At 42.6% G+C, this 19,129-nt stretch overlaps 1 protein-coding gene across 7 annotated transcripts; it reads right to left on the minus strand.

Annotated features, from left to right (window-relative positions):
• Positions 1-629: 629 nt before the first annotated feature.
• LOC136427454 (grainyhead-like protein 1 homolog) lies at positions 630-13,263 on the minus strand. 7 transcript variants are annotated; one of them, XM_066416319.1, is made up of 15 exons: positions 13,246-13,263; positions 7,381-7,570; positions 6,770-6,805; positions 6,348-6,424; positions 5,737-5,992; positions 4,995-5,158; positions 4,415-4,497; positions 4,068-4,138; positions 3,758-3,869; positions 3,334-3,485; positions 3,066-3,167; positions 2,574-2,771; positions 1,328-1,448; positions 962-1,112; positions 630-851 (listed from the first exon to the last, which is right to left on the minus strand). In XM_066416319.1, exons 2-15 carry the CDS (start codon positions 7,444-7,446, stop codon positions 722-724), a joined length of 1,719 nt encoding a protein of 572 aa, XP_066272416.1. In that variant the 5' UTR covers positions 7,447-7,570; positions 13,246-13,263; the 3' UTR covers positions 630-721. The 7 variants fall into 7 exon arrangements, with proteins under 7 accessions (XP_066272416.1, XP_066272411.1, XP_066272413.1 ...); XM_066416314.1 differs by lacking the exon at positions 13,246-13,263 and adding an exon at positions 12,595-12,841 and having other exon boundaries at positions 5,737-5,989; XM_066416316.1 differs by lacking the exon at positions 13,246-13,263 and adding an exon at positions 12,595-12,841 and having other exon boundaries at positions 4,995-5,122.
• Positions 13,264-19,129: the final 5,866 nt, after the last annotated feature.

The raw sequence follows: 19,129 nt of genomic DNA on the forward strand, positions 1-19,129 counted from the left end.
ATAAGGCAATGCTAGTACCAGTTACTACAATATCAAAGGCAACATGACTTTGTATGTTTGGTTTCGGTCTTTCTAACTGAAAAATATTTAGAAGTCTCCATTCCAACGCCATTATCACACTGTCATTGTTGCAAAAAGAGTCCCTCCTAAACCCCTAATCTTTTAAATGTAACAATTTATTTTATACCAGTGATCTCTTCTACATTTTATTAAAACCGTTACAAATGGATGAACGTACAAATAAATTGACGCTTACGGATAGGCATCAAGGATTAAAAGTAAAGAAGACAAGAGGGATGACATTTTTGTAAACAGCCTGGAGTTGAAAACTTCTCAAGAAACAGTAACTGTATACATTTTTGAAAAACTTGTAAACGCTCGCAACCATACCAATCCTACCCCGACATTTCCCACAATGATTATCTGTACAAAAATAGACTCTTATCGCTCCCAGCATTTAGACTTTTCCCCTTCCTACCATCTACTTCAGCAATCGCACAAATCTAAAATATTGGACCCCCTTTTTGTTGAACCATAGACCAGGCCCCACACCATCCCCATCAGCCTGTTTCTTAAAGCTATCAGCAGACGAGGTCTCAGCTGGTGCAAACATCTTTAAAAATTCGAAACGCTTTGTCATGTTCCGTCCCCTTACACATCCCCTAAATCCACATGTAAATAGTTTGCATGTCTCTTTAGTCACATGACTCATCGTTGACAGTCAGGGGGTGTCCTGCACCTCTGTAAGGATGACCTTGACGTTGCCGTCCGTTTCCTCCTGTAGCTCGATTATAAACGTGTCCTCATTGCAGTAGTGCTCGATGATATTGTCGTCAATGTTTACTAGAATTCTGAAGCAAAGAAACAACAAGATGTTTGTTTTAGTTAAATGAAGTGTCAAATGTGCATTTATAACGTCAACAGGAAATTTACGTTAGTTGTGTAGAAGATAGACACTTACCCTTTCTTGGACTTCTTGAAGACTTTGCTGACTTTGTCAATAGGAACCTTGTACTTCTCCTCCACAGCAGATAGCAGCCCCTGGACACTGGGCTCACGGAGCATCAGGGCGTCGTACACGTCATCCTCCTCCTTACGTACGTACAGCAGAACTGGGCAAACACAGCCATGGTTAATAACCGGCCATCTTTCAACTGTTCGGCAGAGATCAATAACGTTTTGACAGCACTTTTGGTCTCTTGACTTCCAACGAGGAAAGCATGGAAGTTATGTACCCTATCATTTTTAACATGGTTTCGTAAATTGCTTATAGTGTACAAAAGGGCAAACACTGCAACATTTCGGGCAATGCTGGACATTTTCTTACCACTCTTGTTGGCGACTTTCGCAGCAGATGTCGGAGAGCTTTCAGGTGAGTAGGCACTGTCTTCTGAGAACGACCTCTTCATTCCTCTGTCAAAAGTAGGCGTCAAGCCAAATGTCACAGGCTAGAAAAGAAAAATTACATAGATGAGCATGGAAAACATATGTTGGTGGATACCTTGCGGAAATATTCGGTCAAGTTCGTTTTAAGAATGGATGGATGATACATGTCACGTCAAGACAGTAACATCGTTGTCTGTCAGTACAGGCAACGATATCCAAATAAGAGAAATCAACATTATCAATGATAAAAAGGCATTGCCATGGCGACGGTTGTTTTGATTTTTACAGTAACTGTACCCTGTTCAGGGCATTGATAGGTGGTGCTGTTCATACGAGATTTCTAACGATAAGGGCTGATGATTACCTGTTCTGTTGGACAAATACGCACACACACACATTGCCAGGAATTCGAGTCCCACTCGAATGCCAGAAACTCCAATCCCAATGAAAATGCCAGGAATTCCTGGAGTCCCAATGAAATGCCAGAATGTCCCTGGGAATCTTCATTTACAGAAATGTTACTTTGTAAAAATGTGTATCCAGTATCCCGACAATTCTCGGAATTGCACAGGATTATATCAGCAGGATAGTGGCAGGGTATTCATCTGGCACTAGTAGTAAATGCTATAATTTAGTATTGTCTCTTGTGTGAATCTTAAAAGTTTCTAACTGGCTTGATAACTTTCCTTGCGGCAGTGAAATGTTTCATTGATTTATCTGAATATGATTTCTGTTTTGACATTGTTCCAGGTTCTGTGCTTGGTTTCATGTATTTTCTGTCTACTTGTGGTATATGGCTTGGACATGTTCGTGATGTCATGAATGGGTTAAACTTAACACCCTTTAACTATAATTTCTGCTTGTATAGGTAATTGAATCAGCGTGTTCACAATCTTTGCATGACCCACTTCCATTCCTTTGTACTGCTGACTAACATTCCAAACATTCTTATTGGCTTAAAATGCCTGTAGACAAATTCCTGTACAATTCTTGCAAACTGCTCACAATACTATACCACTAGGCTCGCCCCTGCGGCGTCGGCAAAAAGTCCTCAACGCAAATACGAGATTCTCAAACGGGAATGGCTAATTTTCGTCATCGTACGTCCCATGTTGAAGAACCCGTAACTTTGCACAAAGTGCTGATCAACGAATTGACCAGTCCAATACTTTGTTGATATGACTAACCTGTGTTATCTGTGGTGGTGCTCTGGCTGCCGGAATAAAGTCCGGTACGAACAGGACAGGGGGGGTCTTCAGGTCAGCCATGGGTTTGAAGTAGGCCAACTCGTTCCGCTTGTGGCTGGGGATCTGACTCTTGATCTCCTCAGACTGCTTCTTCTTACTGATCTTACGGACCTCGTCACGAATCTTCCTTTCTGCACCCTGAACAGTTACGGGAATCAGAGGGTTGATCACAATTTTATTTCGACAATAATTATTCTATCAACAATTGCACTGACGCAATCATATCCGTTTCATCCTTTTTTTACAATCAGATGCATAAAAACAGCGATCGGTGAGTGTAAATTACAGCTTACCAAAGCGCGGCTTCCTTCTCTTGACTTCTTATGACCTTTTGACTCGACAGGTAACCATTCCTGCCCTTATGATGCTAAAAAACTGTAATGAATTTTCCCTGTGTAAGTACTGCAAATCTGCGGCTGTAATCCACCTTACCTTGTCACAGAAGACTTTAATCTGTACGTATGCTCTGTGGACAGGCGTAGCTCCCTTATAGTAGTCTGTGTAGGTGTCAATCTGCAGGTTGAGTGGAAGACCCTGAAGATACAAAGTGGCTCGTTAAAAAAATGTGTCTCTGTTCAGTCAAGCAATGCTAAGTTCTTGTCAATGGCCCTTCCTACCAGCAAAGCAAATCATTACACGAAGGAGGGATGTGCATAGAAACAAGTGATATACGGAAAAGTTCCCGGCTCCTGAAGCTTACCTTGATGCCCTTCTGGGAAGAGAAGTCTGTGCTAAGGCAGTTGACGCTAATGAAGACCTTGCCCGTCTCTCGCACGTCCCAGGAGAAGGCGATGGCGTTGTGCGCAATCTCGTCAATGTTCTCGATTACGTTGGTGCTCTCCTTGTAGTCAGCTGGAAAAGTATCAATGCTATGAGTACAATACAATACGTGAAGTTTGCTAAATAAAAGATAAAAAAAGATCACCATAGAACACAACAACAGTTACTTTTGACGTCCAAAACCACACGACGATCCAAAACATTTCGTTTCCAGTGTACTCTGATGAGCACGATTTTGATACTAGCTTGCTGGTCTGAATATGTTTACAAAAGCACATAAGCCTCGAACGTTTTAAGCTTTTAGATACAACGAGTTCTGTTTAGACTGCCTGACGAACACCTACCCATATCGATGATCCTCTGTCTGGCGGTGTGCTGCCGCGCGTGCCAGTATCGCCAGTGTTTCAGCTGTTCTTCCTCGCTGCGTCCGTCTCCAAACACAACTTGAATCACGGACTACATGGATAAGAGCCATTGGTTTATTTCTCAGCTTCTCTTAGCTACTTGAATATCATTCCTTTTTTTTTTAATCAAACTTTGATACGTATGAATATATACAGTAAAAATGTACAAAATATGTCGAAAACACATGTCGGAAGAGTTAGATCTATTGGGCCGTCTAGAGGAAGTGCATTGAATGGAAGATGGACTCACTCGGACTTTAGTGCTGTGGTACCGCCATGGACTACTCCCTGCTTCCGTTAACGTCACTGCATAAAATTGGCCTGGAAACATCAGGGCGAATTTTTTCGGTTATATGAGGTTTGGCATAGCAGTGTCATGGACCAATGAATGTTTGTGTTTGTCCACCCACTGCAATACGCCATGATAGGACACAACTAATTCTATGATGGAATGAAAATTGTCGTAAACAGCCTACATTAAAATGCAGCAACGCCTGAATGGCAGGTACAAAAGTTGTTGTCTTGTGCTTACTCCACACTATACATATGTATATATAAAGCGCATTGAGAAATGCTGAAATGAGGTTCGTTAGTTACCTTTGTTCACGTAGCTCATGCTTGCTTCTCCCGGTTTCTGGCGGAGAGACTTTGGTGCCTCTAAGATGTATTCAAATGCGATGCTGTGCCAAGAAATGAAAAGAAATTTAAGTTTGTCTTTTTGGTGCTCAGAGACAGTAGCAGATAGTAAAATCTAAGCAGGTGTTTGAAGATATCTTGAATGAAGGCTTCTGAATTATATTTTATTCTTTTACTTATGTACGCCTATGCAAATATTCTTTAATGCAATACAGAACGCAAAAAAATAGAGAGCTTGATCGTCTTTTCCTTTGTCCCCATTCAACTAGACGGCGATCGCTGAGTAACCATACATGAACCAAAATGGCATTTCTGTAACCCTTGATTTCAAAATGGAATTATGATGCAAGATCAAAAAGTAGAATCTGAAAGACGACAAAACCCACTAAACGTTAAAAACTTCGTTCTTTATCTATGAAATTCGTGAGCGATCTATGAAAACTTGGACAGCCAGCGGTCAACTTCAGTGGAAAGGAGGTGTTACGGCATGGCCGGCCGGCAATCTGGTTAGAGATAGAATAAAATCTTTGAGCGCACTAACCCATTGATAGCTTCAGGCGGAGGCATGATTTGTGTCTCTGTGATAACTTGCTGCAATAACTCGGGTTGTTGTCGCCTCTGCACATGCGCAGCAGCCATGTTCACTTGGCTGATGTTGTAATTGAAGACCTGGAAGGCGGACATGTCGTCACCGAGCACGTCATGCTACCGGAAGTGTAGGATGGATGAAGTGGAGAGGTGAGGGAATGGGTCGAGCACAGAGTGAATTAATGAAAGAGTTCCGCCACGCCTTGTATAGCCAAAGAGTCGCAAATATATAATTCCACCAAGCGACTTATCTGGGTTAGAGGTGCAGGGTTTCTTCGTGAGTACTGCTACGATATAGCCTTCGATGCAGACTCAACCCGGCTGTTTTCTTTTTCAAGTTATTGTTTTTATACTATGTATCATATTTTTTTCTTATTGCTGGCCGGGCAGCAATAAGAAAAAAATATGATAGTATAAAAACAATAACTTGAAAAAGAAAACAGCCGGGTTGAGTCTGCATCGGAGGCTAGCTACGATAGATGAAATGGAGAATTAAATATTCCGAAACACCCTAATATAGATGTCAACATCGTTTCAGTTGGTTATCATATAATGTCATGCCTTTGCCGTCCATTCTTTTCTCTCGATCTCTTTAGAAGAGCTAAAAGTACTAGTACGCCATTTATATAGTTTGTGTGGTCTCATATTCAATATTTTGCCTGCTGTGGATCAAATCTGATTCTATAGAAACTCACCTCTTGTTGGTGGTCCTTGAAAGTAGCCTCACTGTAGGCGCTGTCCGGGGTTCTGTCCAGCTCGTCTGGTTTGGCAACGATCATGGGAGAGTGGTCAGGCTTGTGGATGTGGATGTGATGGTCCGCCCGTACCGTGAGGGGGGAGGCGGTAGGGGGCTGTGTGGCGATGGGGGAACTGTGGGCATGGTGACCGTCAAACCCCGAGGATGTGATGGCGTCGGCCAGGGGCACATTACGCAACATCGTCAGGTCTCTGCTAGGAGCCGGACAGGGGAAATAAAACGGTTGTGAAGGATTCACATAGAGTCTACATTTAGTTACTGTTTGACCAAAGAAACAACCATACTTGGTTGACACTATATTGTGCAGAGAGTATCATGATGGCTGGTCAATGTTGGTGTGATCGAGGACATGTCTAAATCTTTTGTACATAAAACTGGAATAAAGTTTCAGCGGCGTCTTTGAATGATTTGTGGGTGAGCGTTGATGTTACGCTGTGTCTCGTATACATGCTGGTCAATGAGACTACGGTGAGTTGATTTCACCTGGATACAATACATCACAGATCATTGCATAGAAAGCAACAAAATTGACGTAGATTTAGCCACTACCTTGGTTGCTCTGTCTCCGGTGGACCCATGGGTGTTCTAGTCACGAAGTTGGCATTCATTCTCTTCTCCTTTGGCACCTGAAAGCAAACAAGTCAATTATCAATATGTTGGTTTTTTTTCATTTACATATTTGCAACATCATACTAGTTATCTTCATCTCAGACTATTATAAACGTTGCAGTACTTGGTTGTTACATGTACCGAGGCCACGCCCTCCACCACCTCCGCCGCTTTAATAGTAAGACAAGCTTTCTGCATCCCAATCAGGATAGCAAGCACCTTTGGGCCCCATCAGCACAACGTTCCACTCCATAACATGCATTTGCTTGCATTATGTTGGGTGTAATTTAATGTTTAGTTTTGTCATTTTGCTTTCCAGAAATTTGGTTCTACTCTGTACCGAAAATGTAAAACAAACATACCCCCAGTGGCGCGGCGATGGAGGACGGGTTACAATCCTAAAGAAACAACAAAGTTATGTTCACATTTCGCGATTTTGCAACATTTTTCTGACTATGACATATGTGAAACATTTATTGGTACAATCAAATGTTTGCCTCGTTTCAAAATGTTTGCCACGAGTTTGGGACGAATTACAAGGTATCGTAATTTCTCAGGCAAAAGATCGAAAACATTTCCAAAATTGCTATTTCAACCCGAATGGGTTCATAATGTGTATGGTTGGCATGAGGACAGAGTGATTCAATCCACAGTCTACTTGTCCATTGACAATGATTTTGACCTATTTTAAGTTTTTGATATTCGTCTTGCTTTGCTTCTTGTTTCATTTATCTAACCCGGAGAGGGTTAGGACTATTGTGTGCTTAGGTGCAGACAACTTAATGCATACCATTTTGAGCAGATATATTTAGGTCTTTTCCCCATTTCTCTTACTACAAACCCGTCTCGGCTGCTCACAGATAAGATATTTAATGAGCGAGGTCAAAGAACACAATATGGTGATGCCCGAGTGGTAGCGTTCATCAGTACATGCCTTACCATGAAGGATGGTGGGAAAGCACCGTGCACTCACCTTGTAGTAGTCATAGAGTAGTCCCAGTGCGGCTGCGCTGTCCTCGTCGCCATTAATGTTGAGCATGGCAGTGGTGGCGGCTGTGAGAGGGTTTTCCAAGTAGGAGCGCCATGCCTCATCTTCATCTCTACTGCTATACGTGTTTCTGTACAGGGCTTCGTTCTGCAGTACCACTACTGACCGCTTGGAGCTACATGAAGACAAATGACAGCAACTGTTTAACTTTGTATGCTCAACACAACAGAACGTACACTATTTCTTCCAATGTTAGTTATAGTGATAACAGATAATCGACAGCAATGATTGTTTGTTTTTGATTTTTATTTGTTTGTTTGTTTGTTTGTTTGTTTGTTTGTTTCACATACATCTCTATTCCATTCTGCGTCCGATCCTTGACAGACTCTTACCACTCAAAAAGGGAAAGGTCACCTCTCTAGACAAGGCCTGGATAACTCCACGTATCAAGGGTATAATTGCGGAGAGGCAGAAGGCGTTTATGTCGGGGGACACTAACGGCTACGACAAGCTACGTAACAAGGTTCGTTTTTCAAGAAAGAAGTTGGACAAATGAAGCCAGGTGGTACACACTGGTTCTCCACGGTGAAGGCACTGATAGGGGCATCCAAGCCAAGAGGAAACAGTATGCCAGCCACTGCTGCAGACACGAGTGCTCAGTGTGAAAGTTTCAGTAAACATTTCGCTTCGGTCTGGTCAAGTGTTCACCGCGTCATACCCAGCCCCATGGAAGTCGATGATCAGCTGTCCCATCGAACCATCCCAGAACTGAGCATTGGTCAGGTGAAAGCTCAACTGAAAAGGATGAACCCCCGCAAGGCTACCGGTGGAGATCACATTCCGCCTTGGGTGCTGTCTAACTTTCATGAGGAACTTGCGCCTGTAATGTGCAACATCTACAATGCATGTTTACAACAGGGTGTCTTCCCCATGAAATGGAAAGAAGAACTGGTGGTACCCGTACCGAAGACACCAAAGCCAAAGGGACCAGAGGAATTCAGACGTATCTCTCTGACCAGCAGCTTTGGCAAGGTGCTCGAAGTGTATCTCCGTGACCTCCTGCTACAGGACACGAATCACCTAATCCTTGATTCCCAGCATGGGTTTAGACGGGGACGGTCAACAGTATCAGCGCTCATTCACACGACGCAATCCTGGTACAACGCGGTAACAGTGTTCCTAAATTGGATGTGCATATTGCGTTCATTGATTTCACCCGCGCTTTTGACACTATAGATCACTGCAGCCTCCTCCACAGCCTGTCACACATGGGGATCAGACTGGACCTATGGCGGTGTCTGAGCAGCTACTTGAGCGATCGTGTCCAACGTGTGAAATGGAGGATGAGCATTTCAGAAGCCCGATCAGTTCTCAGGTACACCTCAGGGGGGGATTCTCTCACCGACTCTCTTTATCATTGCCATGAAAAGTCTTGATCAGGGAATCCCACCCAGCATCACACCAGTAAAATACGCTGATGATCTCACCAACTCGGAGTTTCTGATGGCCTCCATGCCGGGTCTCATGCAAGTGGCACTGGACAAAGTCGACGTCTGGGCAAACTCATTTTGCATGAGCGCCAATGCCAAGAAGACAAAAGACATGGTCATCAGTTGTCGCCGCAGCCCTGTATCACCCCCTCCACTTACCTTAAACGGCGAGCCCGTCGAGAGAGTCACACCCTTCAAGCTTCTTGGAATTGTGATCAGCAACGACCTCACATGGGGACCTCATGTTGAGTACACGCTAAGGTCCAACCGCGCATACATTACCTGCGCGTAGCCAGGCGTGCTGCCCTACCCACTGATGTACTTGTGCAAATCTACAAGTCTTTTATCCGACCTGTGTTAGAGTATGGGTCCCCTGTCTGGGCCGGCCTTCCACGTTGTCTGTCAAACGAGTTGGAGAGAATTCAGAAGATGTGTTTGAGGATGTGTTTGAGTTCCTTGTGACCACCTGCCAAGCCTGGAGTCTAGGAGAGGGGATGCGTCACGCAGTGAACTTCATAGAATACTAAGAGACCCCTCCCACCCCTGCAGTGTCTTCCTCCTACCTAGGAAGAAGCCTGACCATAATCTAAGGAACAGGGAAACCCGACACATGTACAAACTACCACTTAGTAATACCAAACGTCATAGTGACTCGTTTGTTATGAGGACTCTCAGAGACATTCAAAACCTAGTTTAAAGCTATATTCCTCTGTCCTTGTTCGTCCAAAGTAACTTTTTTTAATGTATATAAGCGCATGATAATTCTTTTAAATCTGGTCTATTGGAATGTTTTTAACATACTTCTGTAAGAAATCTAATGTAATTCAGGTGTGTCGTCAGAATAAAGATTGATTGAATGTATGTATATCTTGTCCCGTGAACTCTCGCCGAGTCACGTCGAACGCGAGAGCGCAGGAAGAATTTTGTTGATGTTTCACTTGCCAATCCCTGAACTCCCTTGCACAGTCCGCTTGACTGACAAAGATTCAATACCCGAGTGTCAACCTGACCTCGCACTGGGCCGACCCTCTATTTGGTCCAAAGTGCGCAACGTATGACGCCACGTCCTGACGCCCGACCCCCTCCCCTATAAGAACAAGAATTACACAGTTTGCAACCGTGTTGCTATAGGACCTACAAGGCGTCACTATGTGCAGCTACATATATATTTATTTAAATGCTTGCCTTTTTACAATCATGCAACAATCGGGCGCCATTCTTCATGCCACTGCCAAATGAGTCAAAGGTCGGAATGAACATCTGATGCCAAAGCAAGAACTTCAAAAATGATAATTGGTAGATAACGAGTTTGCTTTTCTTTAGAAGAGGCAACCTTTGTTTGGGGCCTACTTTAGCCGGACGGTGTTTGTAGTTGCCCCCCCCCCTTCGGCTTTATGATATACCATTACATTTTATGTTGTTCCACTAAACTACTAATAACAACTAAAATCAACTGCGAAGACTCAAGTTTCTTCATTCCTACCGTGAAAATAAATTCCCACGAAAATTTCCATCGTTTACAGTATTTTTTTTATAAAGAATTTCGATGAAAGTCATTAGCACGAGATTGCTTTTACAAATGTTTGATAAACTGTAGTAGTGATATATTTCTTCCTTTCTTCTTTTGGCTTAAAACAGGTAGCAGACAAAGGCATTCAGTTTCCAACGGACTGAGCATGCTACAGCTTCAGGCAATTCTGGGCTACAGGATAATAATCTCTTTTCACCACAAATTACAGTGGAATTTGCAAGTCTTTCTCGTGTAAATTTTATAGTTGTATCACTTCGTTCCGCACATTTGTACTGGGAAACCTTATCTAAATTGTTGTTGCGAGTTTTCTTTTTGATTTCCAAATTGGCGTCAATAACATTTTTAGACGAAAAGACTTCACAAGAAAAAAATCTATTTTGGGTCAAAGGGCATCTATAATCTACGTCACCCTGGCCAACATATAAGTCTTTAAACTTTTTTTAAAGAAATGTACAGGACCCTATGTGTGTGGTATTTTTTTCAATGCTAAACGTTATGCGAGTTGTTCGTCGGATCCTTGTTTGCACCGATGATAAAAGATCTTACGCGTACGGTGTACATTATGCATAGATAATGTACACACTATGCAGCACACGCGCAGTTCGTTGGTTTGGAAATCAAGACCCGGGCAAACGGCCTAAGGCATTGAAAAAACAAAAGCCTTCGTTGTCCTTTGATTCCTGTGCGTTAATTGCAGAATGGACTCTTTAACAGTTGGTATATGAAGGAAGAGAGAAAAAGAGACATAAGGACATGTAGAAATAGAATTTGTTTTGAGTTAAGAATAATTTAAAAACTGAATTTTCAACAGTTACTTGTCATGGCGACGCCATCTTGTTTCAGACGGTAAGTTGTCTGTTGTGAATAAAGCAGCTTTGTTTTATCTTCTGACCCAAGCTACATTGGAAGCATTGTCTGTCGACTAAAAAGGATGGGCAATTTCAACGTTGTTGAACACATTTGGATCAGGTGTGCTATCAGCGATTTGTGGAGCACTGTACACAATGTAGTCTGTTGCATTTAATTTGACTTTGTATTAACATATCCGCGATTAAAAACGACAAAGTCTATGGCGTTTACGCTTGACACCAATCGCTACTAGTGACCTGTAGAATGGATGCCAAAACTATAAGAGAGGTCGCACGTAACTTAACAAAGCGCTCGACATTTTCCGCTGAATTTCCTTTGATATACTGTGCATCGATAAATCCATTAACGATAAGATTGGGTCACGTGCAAATGTTTAACTTCCATGTATGTCACTTTTAACGTGGCTTTATACTGGAAAGAAACGTTGATACTGGTGGTGTTGCCAAAATATAATCAGGAGTGGTAAGAATAACAGGCGGCAACAGACACCAGTGAACACAACACAGACTTGCAAGGCAAACAGTCATTGGTTCAAGGAGTACCCCAAATATGGATAACCCGACTGCAAGTTGTTCTGGCATTAGTTCTATTCCTTGAGTGATATATAATTGAAGGGAAGACACGTTCTTTTCAATGACATGATTATTGGGCAACGACAAAATCAACTTACACTACTTAAAGCGGAAAGAAATTCGACAGGGACCGAGAAAATAATGGCTTGGTGGAAGGTGATTACTTCGGCAGGTGAAATAGTTCTTTCCACCCACATGGGCAGAGCGTCTAGAATTTTCAATTCCAACAGATTCCTTAAACCCGGTATCAGGAAAACTTGCCATGTATACCAAGGAGGTTATAACCTCCTTGTGTATACCAGGTACACACCGTGACATTGTTTACCTGTACGCTAAACAAACGCCAGGCGTCCCCACAATTTTGACGAAAAGCATAAACAGTTGTTTTCAATTTTTTTCACGCGTTAGCACACGAACCGTGGAGTTTATCTTTCTTGGCGATCGTGTCGCAGGTGTGCAGTTCCCGTCTAAAGACCCCGGCGGGGGAGCGTCGTCCCAAAACTTCGGGGCTCTCACGCTATGCCAGTAAATCTCAACTATACGCACTGACAGATAAGCCTGTTCCTGTACTTAAATGTATACAAGATCCTCCACCCCAACCTAACCTGCTACCGGAACACCTGTTGGCCAGAGTATTAAAAGGCCAGATGAACCGCTGCTGTTAGTTAAGCAGGGGGTGCTCGACTGGTTCTTCGAGTGGTTTCGGACCCCAAACAGAACTCGACGAGAGACTTACTTGTCCACTTCTTGCGTCATGGTAGCCATAGCCCGCCGCGGAATGCCGCTCCAACCCGTCAGACCTGAGCAGCTGGTTCAAGCACTAGCGCCGAGGATGCTGGCAGACCTACGGGCAGTGGATCAGTGAGGGATTTCAGTCGGCGTGGAGTGGATGACAGTCAGGAGAAGCAGCAGGAGACCGGCGGTGAGCTGCCGAAGACGAGCAGGGCGTCCCTGAGTGGTGCGTCGGTATGCGCTGAGGTGGTGCCAACAGCCGAGATTCACCGCGAGGGAAGCAACAAGTTGTCGCTCCGTGACTCCGACCAATTATCCGGGGCGTTCACCCGTTTGTGAATGGCCCCTCTGGCGCTGTCAGGGCTTATGGGTTTCCAAGATGGCTTCACTGATTGACATGTCAATGAGGTATCATGAATTAGCATATGAAAACACATGTCTATTCATTTTCTTCGGGCACGGCGCACTGATTTTGTTGTCTGAACCAAGTACATTAAATATCAAAAACTCCCGAAAGTCCCGCGCTTTTTTCCTCACGCACTTGTCCTTTCAAGTACATACTTCTTTCTAGTTGTGTGTGGGGGGGGGGGGGGCGGAGGTGCACTGTAAATATTATCTTAGGGAAGGACGAGTTTGACTTGTAAAACTTGTTTACCTGAAAAGTATATCTCCAAGATGGCTTCTGTTGAATTCTTGAATAATGGTTGTAGCCTGGGGGGTGTTATCAGTGCAGCCAGGGCATTGTCCACCCCAAGAAAGGTGCGAATTAACGCATTATCTCACCTGGGAGATGAAAGGCCCATGAAAACAAAGATGGCGGCGGGGTGGCCCAAAATTGTGTCTGACTCGAGGAAAATTTCCATGAGAAAAAGTGAAAAGATGCACCTGTTAGCAGCTCTGGGCAAGACAATTTCAATTATTTTGCCATTGATCATAAAACGTGTGAATTGTACATTTGTAGAAGGAAACATTCAACCTTGACTGGTCTTTAAGTATAAACCGAAGTGCCTCCATCATACATTTTGTGAAAATCATTATCGCGAAATCATTATGTCAAAATGCTCTTATCAAAGTTAATCGGCTCCATAATAAAAATCGATATTCTGTAAACTGTTGTATCTGTACATGATTTTAGATTTGATACCTAATGAATGTAACTATTTTCCATTGTAGCACCCACTAGGCGTCATGGCTAAAACACGTGGTAAAGAAATCTTCAGTTAAGCTGCCGTATAGCCCCTGACATACACACACTGTTTTTTTCTGCCACAGAGAAATGTCCGCAATAGAAAGTTATTTTTTTCTCTCGATAACTTTATGTACGTCTTATGGAAATCTCAGAGTTAGCCATAAACATCTGTTTAGATACGTCCACAAGAACAAGACTAACTTTGTTTTTTGCAACATAAATTCACAGTTAAAATAGCCAACAGAACACTTCACTACCCAATCAAGAAATAACAGCAATCTTGTACATACATAGCAGCTCCTAGAAGCAACAAAATTTAGCAATTCTTTGTTGCTTCATCGTTCCTTCTTATTTGACGACAAACACCCAGCACCCGTTCGATCTTTGAAAAGTTGTACCCAAGTGTTCAGAGCGGAACCACCAAGTATAGATTCAGCAGCGATTCACAGTAAGATCTGTGCCGCCAGCAAGCGATTAAAATTCTTCCCGGGTGTTGCTGCAGTCGTGGGCGAGTTGCAAGCCAACACAAACAAGCAACGGTAACACCTGTTATCCCATGGAAATGGCCATGTAAACATGCAAAAGTATGCTCTACTTTGCGGCCTCCGTGTCTTTTGAACAGCCTGTGAGGATACAGGACAGGTGCGGATATACATCAGGGGTTTACCACTGTATACACAAAGGACGTCAAACAAAGGTTGTCCAGAAGATCTCTCAACGTTTGAAACTCGGGTTCTTAAAGTATGTACAGCAAAGGACACCGTGGTCTGTATATACAGAGATATATTACACGAATAAACAGATACATGTATAGAGATACATTGATAGATAGACTTATCCGGAGCACCGGAGATAACACACGGGAACAAACAGTATTGTTCTATGACAACATGTACAATGAGGCTGCTGTGTATAGTTGTTTCTGTGTATAGGGGCATGGGGCATAAAGAGTTTAAAACTAGTCACCTCACAGGAAGGACACTTCAGTAATCTTGAAATGATCGTAAATGTGACCTTACTTTGTAATTGTGACCTTGTAAATGTGACCTTAGGAATACATGTGCGTCGACAATGTACTAGAAAATGTACTAGAACAAAGAACAGAGAGTTACTCTGACTTAAATTCGCAGGGACTTTCGGGAGTTTTTGATATTCAATGTACTTGGTTCAGACAACAAATCTTAGTTCGCTTTAGTCCAACCATTTCAAAAAAGGAACCTTTCCATAAAAACCTACAAATAAAAGGTACGCAAACAAGCGACGCTGTAGACCACGGTTTGTTTCTAGTAGAAATTTAGAATAGCACAGACAGACAGCCAGCCAAAGCTAAACTACGTGACAGGATCCCCTTTATTATGACCGGATAAAAAAAGTAATCTTGATCTAAGTCGTCTTTATTTCAGGATTACAAAGAATTGCTACCTAGTCTATCCATAAGACATACACATAATCTCGACGTCACCATGACTGAAACATTTTCCAAACGTGTTGAGAAAAAAAACTTATCAGTCTTTTCTCGGGCTAGCTACTCATTTAACAAGCAAAAGTAATCTGGTAAGGACTGGTGAGCCAGTATTGCTGGTCAGATAAAGTGCGGACGTGTCTCCCTGTCAACTGTTCGCCACTGATACCGATAACGGTAGTCTAGAAAATATGAGTCACTGATGAATCTATGCTTAAGACTCTAACCAGGCTCTTGATACAACAGGGGGAGGCCATCCTACTCATAGAGTGCTTTTACTATGGGAGGGGGAACTAGCATTGTAAGCTCGGATAAGCCCCCTTACACACAGCGTCCGGAATCATAGAAACCTCCTCCCACACATATCTGCTTCCTGTTCTGTACAAAACGTAAAAGTTGAATGGCTGTCTCTACAAACTTGAGGGGGCATAATGGTATTTGGAGAATCTTAAAAAATATATTTCTGCTATCATCAAACTACAGATTATAGTAGGATTTTGACAATCTTACTTAAGACACTTGTTTGTAAACAATACATATTTTCTTCAAAATATCAGCCCTCCATTCAAATAGTTATTTTCCGAAGGCATATTTGCTACGATCCATAGTTGCGTATTTAGCATGAATTCTGTGACACGGAAGACTGTTATTCTGAAGAGGAATTCCAGTTAACTGCTATATTCATATTGCTCTGTCATCTATGGAAAAAGATAACCATAATGCAAGACACGATTGGACTCGAGTCAGTAATCTTCGGACGTCACCCGCAATGTGCCCGGAAAGTTACATTTTGTATGTGTACAGTGTGCTTGTCGAGTGCCCAGCTCAGACAGAAACAGTCTGTAAGTGTACACAGCATGGTCTCACATGGCGGCTGGTGAGGTACACAACTCCCTTACGCTACCCTGAACAGCCTCAGCATGGGGATCGACTCAAACATACACTCTGTACAGATTAAGGGCTGATTTCTTGTAGAGGTAGGGAAGGAGAGTTGAATGTATTTTTACAGTTGAGGAATAGGTGATTGAACAGTTTGGCAGTGCCGCCATTTAGCTGATTAATCTCTTGATGCTTGGGGCGACTCTACAGACCGAGACCATCATTATCTTCTGTATTATGTTATGTACGCGGGGTGACACATCAGGAATGTCACCCCCTGGGACAATTATCTATCATTATACTGCAGTGATCCTTGCTGGTTTAATATAGACGGCCCAACCCAGATGTAGAAAATATCTCTTCAAATCAACGAATACTTGTAAGACCAACGATTTTAACCTCCTTGGTAAGACGTGCCTGTAGTTTTGTTACATCTTGGTGAACTTTTACGTACAGACCTGTGTTCAGAATTCAAAGCCCAAGTCAAATTTTATTGTACAACAGTTGCAAGCCTTCCGAACCCATTTTCGAACCATTCCAAAAACATTTCCAACCGCGCCGAGGCATAATTGCAACCGCGCCGAGGCATGATTCCAACCGCACCGAGGCATGATTGCAACCATGCTGCTGCAGAATTTCAAATCGTGCGGCGGCAGAATTTCCAACCGTGCCACGGAAGGATTCCAAATGCGCCACGGCGCAGACCCTTTCCCCATTCTACCTTGGACTATCCCAGGTGGGTCAAGGGTCACCACAACATCGTGTGGTGATAATGTAAATAGCGAAAAGGTAAGATTTCCTTCCTGAACCAATGATAATGTCCTTGCCTAAAAGTATCAGGGTGTTTTTCCTTTCGTCTGCTATCCTCTTTGGAACATTTTTTGACAAAAACGCCCTTGCAGTTTCAAAATGAAAAGTTGGGGGCCCAAACCTTCCCCACTTTGTCCTGACGTCAAAAGCTATCTGCCACCAAAATGTCAAGACAACAGCATGTCGGGGTCAACAGATACATTGGAATAGTTGCTTTGATAGAATATTCTCATTATCTCCATGAAAAATGGAGATATAGTTTTGGGTGTGTCTGTTTGTCTGTCTGTCTGTTTGTTTGTTTGTCTGTTTGTGTTTCCGCACAACTGTAGTCAGCATAACTCAGGAGCCTCTTGATGGATTACGATGATATTTGGTATGTAGGCAGGTGTTGTGAAGCTGAAGCTCAAGGTCGATTTTGGGCCCCCTGGTATGTGACCTTGGTACTGCAGCAGAACTTCAATTTTTGTATCTTTTGACCTGGACGTGCTGTGGTCTTGATTTTTGGGTGACCTGGACGTGCTGTGGTCTTGATTTTTGGGTGGCAGATAGCTTGTGATGTGATAAAGAAGTGGTGTGGGTTTGGGCCCTCTAGCAGCTTCCTCTGGGCATTTTTGTAAAAATCGTCTAAGGAGAATAACTGAACAAAGGAACGACGGATTTCCATGATATTTAGTATGCATGTAGCTTAGACAGAGATGTACACAATGAAAGGGCAAATTATGCTAATTGGGACTTAATTTGCATAGCTAATGAGGAAAATCTATATTTGCAGTGTTTTCCGTTATCAGACTCAAATACATGTAACGTATGTAGTTTAAGGTCTCGGACCGGAGTTTTTTTGCGATTTCGTATGTAGGCCGACACCCTCAGGTCGACGGGCTACAATTCCGCCGAGAAAAGTAGGACGGAAAATGTAATGACATGGTCGAAAAGCGGTTTTCTGCTGTTTTCCGATGTATTTATCGGTATTGTCCGTTGTCCCTTTATTTTGGGTAGAAACCATAGTAAAATGTAAACTTGGCATCCGATAATTATCATTTTTTTACACTTTTTTGATCGAACCTGCTCGCAAAAAACGAGTTTTCCTGGGGTCACGGCATATATGCTGAGAAAGCTTAGTAAATGGTGTCTCTGAAAAATGAAAAAAATAAAAAAGTCATGTGATAACTTTTTCGCAATCTCCGATGACGCAAATTCGGTGAAAATGCATTAAAAACGATGCTATTTGGGTCATCAGGCGAGAAAACCGCATCACCGCTCCCGCGGACTAATACAAAAAAGGCTTCGATAGCGAACCAACTGCACCGCGCCCAAAAATACTACAACTCACGGGCTTTTCAGAAGATTCAAAATATTCATACACAGCTAAAACCATCACCAAGCAATCTCGGGCAGAAATCAGGGTGACGACCACGCACTTCCGGCAGATTACCGGGTCATGACCCCGGTCACAATTGAACTCCGACCCGGAACCTTATGGAAAGTGGATCATCAACAGATACCAATTATGCAAATGAATTCCTAATTTGCATGATTAATGCAGAACACCATATCTCATTTAATTGAAAAATTATAGGACTGTCAATATGATACTTAGTATGTAGGTAGCTTATACAGAGATATACATAATGATGTGCACATTATGCTAATTGTGACTTTAATTTGCATAGCTAATGAGAAAAATCTATATTTGCAGTGTTTTCCATTATCAGACTCAAATACATGTTACATACTAGTATGTAGTTTATGGAAAGTGGGGCATCAACAGATACCAATTATACGAATAAATTCCTAATTTGCATAATTAATGCAAAAACACCATAATTCATCTAATTGGAAAATTATAGGACTGTCAATATTGCAACATGTGTAAGTTAGATAAGGGTGTTTATGACCAAGCATATATTATGCACATGTTTAAATCATTTGCATGAATAGAATTGTTCATGGAGATATGAGGTCGTGGAACTCTTGTTAATCATGCAAATATCTATAAAAATTTTGCATCATTTGTAGTTCATTCCGTACATATTTGTCTAAGCTACCCACATACTAGTACTAAAAAGCCTGAAAATCCGTCTTTCCTTTCTTGAGTTATCCTCTTCGGAACATTTTGACAAAAACGCCTCTGCAATTCCTGAACTAGCCGCTAGGGGCCCAAAATTATGTCTGTTCTTCCCAATCACGAGAGCTATCCAA

This window comes from Branchiostoma lanceolatum, chromosome 2, assembly GCF_035083965.1.
Source record: "Branchiostoma lanceolatum isolate klBraLanc5 chromosome 2, klBraLanc5.hap2, whole genome shotgun sequence".
NCBI lineage: Eukaryota > Metazoa > Chordata > Leptocardii > Amphioxiformes > Branchiostomatidae > Branchiostoma > Branchiostoma lanceolatum.

Bases quoted from the DNA above. Each gene is read 5' to 3' on its own strand.
- LOC136427454 (XM_066416313.1), bottom strand. From the start codon at position 12,623: ATGGCTACCATGACGCAAGAAGTGGACAA. The intron at 7,571-12,594 runs GTAAGTCTCTCG...GTCTTCATGTAG, and splicing joins ATGACGCAAGAAGTGGACAA to CTCCAAGCGGTCAGTAGTGG. The intron at 6,806-7,380 runs GTGAGTGCACGG...TTGTTTCTTTAG, and splicing joins TACTCTATGACTACTACAAG to GATTGTAACCCGTCCTCCAT.